This window comes from Tigriopus californicus, chromosome 9, assembly GCF_007210705.1.
Source record: "Tigriopus californicus strain San Diego chromosome 9, Tcal_SD_v2.1, whole genome shotgun sequence".
Taxonomy (NCBI): Eukaryota; Metazoa; Arthropoda; class Copepoda; order Harpacticoida; family Harpacticidae; genus Tigriopus; species Tigriopus californicus.
In genome coordinates, this window is record NC_081448.1 from 4,804,885 (window position 1) to 4,811,452 (window position 6,568).

Sequence of the window (6,568 nt, forward strand, 5' to 3'; positions counted from 1 at the left end):
ACTTTGTCTGCGTGGGCTGCTCAAACGAGACGGGAAAGTGGGTGCTGGGTGCTTGGTTTTCTGCTCTGCTCTCCCAATTCTCGATGTGAATTGAGAACTCGTGTTCGTCTTTCATCCTCGAACATGCCTCGCCTTCATTGGCGGCATTTTTATCCAACACATTCCAAAACAGGCTCCAAGAAGATCTTTCACGGGTATCCAGAACAAAAAGCGCCAGGGATTTTCTCACGGGTGGTTTGGAGTGTCACAGGCCTCAGGTACGGCGATGTCTTCAGTTTTTAGCTTGCTGGAGCCCTCACACATTTTCCGTGTCGTCTGCGAGAACGAGGCCTGAGTGCGAAAGAGCGACAAAAGTGACCAACGGCTCGTTGGCGAGGCGCGTGCCGTTCCAAAACCATCTCCACATACTGGATAGTGCCTCTGGTGGTGGTGGTGATGAGGAGGATGGTGATGATGATATCCACTCCTCGAACCTTTGTCTCTTGGCTAACAAGAGCGAGAGAGAAGTGGATTGAAGGGCGCGCCCGAGTGAGTGAGTGAGTGAGTGTAGTCTTCCCCTTTCTTTGGAGGAGGGGGAAGATGATAACAATGATCTGAAGACACATGATTTCCAGTGTTAGTTCGAGTTCATATCTTGATCCGAAGCGTTGGGTGTTGATGGTGCTTAATTGGACTTGTGATTTATGTGTACTGTGTGTTGGTTATCGTTGATGGCACGGCACGTGAGACAATGGACCAATACGGAGACCTAATCCAGATAGGTAAGCACAAGTTCCATCTTATTTATCTGGAATTGGATCACACTTACATTACCAACACGCACATTAGCAACTCGCTATCAAGGGATAATTTGGTATTGTGTGTACAGGGAACGAGCGGCTTCGAATCTCTTGTGTCGCCGTGTTACCTCGGAAATTGGCTTTTCCACAATCTCTCGATCACCAGGGCAACTAGCTCTCAAGATCAATTGGAGAAGAGAACGCAATAAAGAGGATATCTTTTATGCCTGGCCACAAAAAGTAAACATCCAAGGCTTGGACATTTCCCCAATCAATTGATCTATCAATTGCTTGGTGTGCTTGGGCTCGACCACTAAGTGAGTCGACCTTGATCAGTCACATGACAAACAGATATGCGGGAAGGGGTCTGGAATTTTTAAGAAATCTCGAAAATGCCAAGGATAACGAACGTGGGGACTTGTAACAAAGACATATGCCATCTTCACTCCTGACTCGGCCCAGTGAGAAATTCATCATCATTATCCACTCTCGGATCTTCTTCTTTTCCATGAAAATGGGTGAAATGAAGGTGATCCTACCCTTCCTTCGAGTCCTGTCATTCTTTCTGACACTCCCTTAAAGTTTTTCGGATCAAAAACACCTCCGAAGTTTGGGAGATCAGTTTTCATTAGATCCAATTTTGTCCTTCAAGGACACTGACGAGTCTTGCGCAGGTTTTAAAACAAGGTAGGAGAGAAGCCTTTGCAAAACAATAGGCCATCCGAGGTTTTTTTCCCTGTTTTTCCCTACAGCACAGCCTTGAGTGACAAGGTCTCTCTCTCTCTCTCGTCCAATATTGGACAAATATCAGTTGCAGAAAAGTTTTGCCATTGCGAGAGCAAAAAAGAAATAATTTGTCACTCGGCCAAACTCGTCTTTATTATGCAACGGTTCCTGGGGCTAATACAATGCGGTTTGACATGAAAGATCAATGGTGCATGCTATGTTTCATGGAGCCTCAATTTGACGGTGTCCCATCTCTCCTTGTTCCAGTTTGGCAAAGGTGATTCGGTTCCAATATGTTTCCCAATCCGCGGAATCCATTGTAAGGACGCATTCTCACGAACACCACCCACCCACTTGGGTGACAGCGGCAGCAGCCAGTTAATTCCAAGAAGAAGAGACAGAAAAGGAAAGAAAACCCGCACACTTTGGCTAGAAGTTGGTTCAGTCCTTTCTTCGGCTTCAAAATGGTTGGTGTGCTTACAACGTCGAAAACCCAGAGGCTCTTCATCCTGATCCGACAAGCCATTTGTTATGTGGTTCTCCTTCAACAATTCCTTATCATTGTGCCATTGTGTGAGGCCGTGCAGGAGAGCCATTACCTTCATTGGAACACGTCAAATCCCATCTTCCGCATAGACAATACCGATCACATTATCGATGTGAATCGCGGCAATCAGGCCTGGGAGTATGATCAAGTGAACATCATCTGTCCACTCTATAAACCGGGGACCAGAGCCGAGGAAATAGAGCAATATGTCATTTACAGTGTGTCCAAAGACGAGTACGAGTCGTGTCGGATCACCGATCCGCACCCCCGGATCATTGCTCAATGTAATAATCCTCATAGGCTCTTGTATTTCACGATCACCTTCCGATCATTTACGCCAACGCCCGGCGGAATGGAATTTCAACCCGGACAGGACTACTACTTCATCTCGACCTCGGCCAAATCGGACCTTCACCGCCGACTCGGAGGCCATTGTTCCACGCATAACATGAAGGTTCAGTTCAGGGTGGCGGACAATCGCCACGAGAACCACGTCCGTCTGGCCAACAATCCTCGATATCGGCCGCACCAGCCTTACCATGACCCCTCAAGGCAAGGTGTCAAGGTTCCCTCGTCTACGGGCGAGGGCTCACTGCCTCAGACATCTCCCACTGTTGCCACTACTACTGCCAAGCCTCTGGATTCCCACGGGTATCTGGATAACAGTCAAGGAAAGTTGCCAAGGTATTATGGTGATCTATCACACTATGACAACCTGAGTGAAAAGAAGCGCCACGAATATGACGTTCATCCCAATGATATCATCAAACACGAGGCATCTCGGATGGCAGCTGCCACCTCAAAGGCTGCCTCGCGCTCAACCCACCTCGATCTGGTTCCATGCTTTTTAGCGATGCTGATCGTGTTCCATTTGTCTTCATTGCACGCGTCCTAAGAAGTGGATAGTCGAGACCAGAAGATAGTCAGAAAGGATTTCACATAATTTGGTTCAAGCTTTATTGTTATTGGGACAAATGTCCCGGTTCCCACCTCCTTGCGAGCACTCATACTTTCTTGACTGTTGACTGGAGGTGAACCCGTGCTGTTGGTTTGGTCCTATTTTTCGGTTGGGAAAGAGGAAGACACGGAATTGCTCCCTTTCGAAGACGACGAACATAGACTTTGTGCCAAACCTCCGAAGAATAATGTTCCCATGTTCCAAGTGCCATAGCTAATGCGAGGCTCTCGTTGTTCCTGCGCCATGAACGCACGCCAAGCATTGTCGAATTGGATCAAATGGCAAGACAAATCCTAAGCCTTTACCAAGACTTTGAATGACCTTCATAGGTAGAGAAGAAGAGACTGTGATACATTACTGTAAGACTATCCCTCGTGGCCGTACGAATTTGAACTGACATTTGAGTTATTGCCGCATTTCTCACCAACCTATTGCTTCATCGTGTCAACGTTATTCCACTCAATATGTTTTAATGTCTGTGATATCAATTTGAGAAAAAAAACATACGCACAATGTTCACTTCTAAAGGGGAAAAAATCAATAAACTCGCGGTCATGTTGTTTTTCATAATCTGTGGCCACTTTTGTACGTGTACAACGTACTCGTTTCATTAACTTTTGGTCCAAGCTGGTAGTGTTGTGCCAAACTTGACAGGGAGGGAACAAATTGACTGGGTTCCCGAGGAGTTTCAGGGCCCCTTCAAGCGGCAACTTGAAGTGCGATAGTGTCGGTCGCATCTGGAACTTCTGTCACTCGAACAGGGAACGAACTGGTTCGGAAATGCTGCCTTTCGTCCCACCCAAAAACCTGTCTCTCAAGCATAGACTTGGAGCAACGGTTACTTACATTGCTTATGGTTAGTATATTTCATACGTTAGTTTTATATTCAATCTACTTTCAAATCGCCAAGTCTACTTGAAAATACACTACAAGACAAGTTCAGTAAAGCCTCACTGACGATTAAACCCCGTCGGTTCCGGATCTAGTAGGCACTTCAGTTCCCTCCTTGGTGCTGAATAAGAGTGAAAAAGGCTATTGGCAAAGTAAATGATGGGACAACCTTGAAAGTTGCCTCAATGGATTAGAAGGCGGCCGAGGAGTCGCCTAGGATTGGTCCACCGGCCACTGCTAACATGAACTTTCAATTTGGAACAAGGAAATGGAAAGTCAATCCCACTCGCGGGACAGACTCGTGTTCCGAACTTTTTTTTACTTGTACAACGATCAATCTCAAAACTCGTCCACCTCCTTTCGATTCACTTCCATAATCGTCGTTAAGCCATAAAATACTGTTCTAAAGATCTTCCTCACGCAAAAATGTCCACCAAACGTTCCAATAATCCCCTTCCTTCACTAAAAAAAGAGCATCAAACCACCCAGTCCGAAAATAGAAAATGACCCACATACCACATGTAGGTATTTTACCTGGGATAGATAATGGTTGATAGACCGACTGGATGCCATAGTGGTGGTTTGCTTGCCCCATGGAATTGATGACTGTGGCTGTGATCGGCTCTGAGATTTCAAGATTTCGGTGACTGATGAGCTTGTGAGTTACGGAATTATTCCCCCACACCCACGCTTATTTGCCCAGGTTGGATGTGAACAGCTTGTAGAAACTTTGGAAATGATGATAGGTCATTATACATTAGGCCACATCTCGTGGGCCGCTCGCCATCCAAGAAAGTGAGAGATGGGCAAAAAAGCACAACCAAATTCATGTCAAATCTACAAACCCACAATTTGCTTAGCAGACCACTCATTCTCGATCCCATTTTTCTTCTCCTCGTGGGCTCAAACTGGCTCGAGAGACCGTAGAATCGGTAATTCTTGCATGGTAATCAGATCGGAATCGAACACTTCGATCGAGAAATCGTCCAATCTGGCGACTTGGCATCCACTGACGACTGTCGACTGCCTGTTCTCGACCAGTCAACAAACAAGAGGGTATTTGTTAAACCAATTGAAAATATTCTCGAGAGGTCTCAACCAACTTCATAAACCAAGACCAAGAATGCAGCCATTCATTCTCAGCTCAGATTTTTAGATTCGACAATCAATCAACGAAGGGAATAATGCATTTCTCATCCCAATGGCAATGTTGTAGCTATTTTACAATATTTATTTTGTGATATAATTCTTTGGGAGATTAGTTTAAGGCCAAGCGTTCATGTCAGAATCGATTTCCCTTCAACCAGCTCAAGAATGAAGACCATTCTTGGCGGATTTCTCTTGGCGTTCAAAGGAATTTGCTCGAGTACAAATAAAGAGCCAGTCCAATTGGCTCATTCATTCGCAAGTGAGAGGCAATAAAACAGGATTTGTAATTAGAACTAGGTTAATAGCTTCTAGAATCCTTGGGTCGATTTGCATACCACGCTTCGATTCATTGGCTTCAATCTCGAATGAGCGTTTAAATCGAGGCTCATTACGGTTGGCCGAGGAATGTAGCCAATACAACATGTGAGCAAGAAGGCAGATGTGTTCTTTAAATAAACCTTAATGTCGGGAATAGGTTCTGATATCTTCATGGAGAGGATGGTTTTAATGGACTTTCCTGGTAGCATGTCAGGATCAGATCAATCTCGAGGTCCATTTTGCAATTGACGGGCTTCAAACCTTTCATTGAAATGAGAAGGCCCAACGAAATGTTGCAAAAATACCTGTCTTGAGAAAAACCGGGAGGAAAAGCCAAGAACAATACGTAATTATTTTCTTTTTCAAAAATATATTTTCGGGAATACTTGTTTCAACATGCTCTGAGAGCCTATTTATTGTTGTAGTTTCCCTTTCGCTATCGAGTGTCGTAATGCAGGGATCTTAAATCAGACACTTGTCAAAAGGCCGCCAGAAAGAAGCACATGATGAACGAGTTTGAATAGCGTCGAAAATCGATTACATCACACTGAAGGTTGCCGTGAAGCAAGCAACCGGACTCGAACCTACCACAGACATGCCAACCATTCCCATGATGGGAAATTATATACAAATCTCAGTCAAACTTTCAGTTCGATCAAATTGTTTCTAACTCGTACCATTTCAATGACTAGACGTTTTGCATCGTACAACCAACGGTTGGTGGTAGTGTTTGCCTTTGCTCTTCACGTCTGTGGTTTGCAATAACAAAGAAAAAGAGAAGATCCTCTCCTCTGACCCGAGTTGATACTGTATGACGAGAGAGAGCCTCTTGCACAGTTTTGCACCATGGATCACAAATTATTTCCGGTTTCAAGCGGTGAGTAAATCTCTACAAAAAGGCGACCTGGCATGAGATATCGAATTTGAATACAAAGGCCGGCTTCAACTTGACAAAATCGCTTCTCAGAAGTCCAGAGTGTCCGACAAAAATATCCCTATTGGCCGCCTGAGAAAACGACTTGTTTTCTGAATAGAGATCTTCCCCATGCAGACAACTTCCCATTTGGCATGTAAAACGCCTTCCTTACTCACCTCATTGTCTGTTTTTACCCAATATTGGACTTCTATATTTGGTAACGAGACCTGACGAGGCTGAAGAGAGACGTTTCATATTCCATGGCTCTGAACAATCGAACCGAG

The 6,568-nt window shown here is 45.0% G+C and overlaps 1 protein-coding gene across 1 annotated transcript; it reads left to right on the top strand.

Moving 5' to 3' along the window:
* Positions 1 to 496: 496 nt before the first annotated feature.
* LOC131886978 (ephrin-A1-like) lies at positions 497 to 3,580 on the top strand. The gene is made up of 2 exons (XM_059235461.1): positions 497 to 761; positions 1,773 to 3,580. Exon 2 carries the CDS (start codon positions 1,970 to 1,972, stop codon positions 2,945 to 2,947), a length of 978 nt encoding a protein of 325 aa, XP_059091444.1. The 5' UTR covers positions 497 to 761; positions 1,773 to 1,969; the 3' UTR covers positions 2,948 to 3,580.
* Positions 3,581 to 6,568: the final 2,988 nt, after the last annotated feature.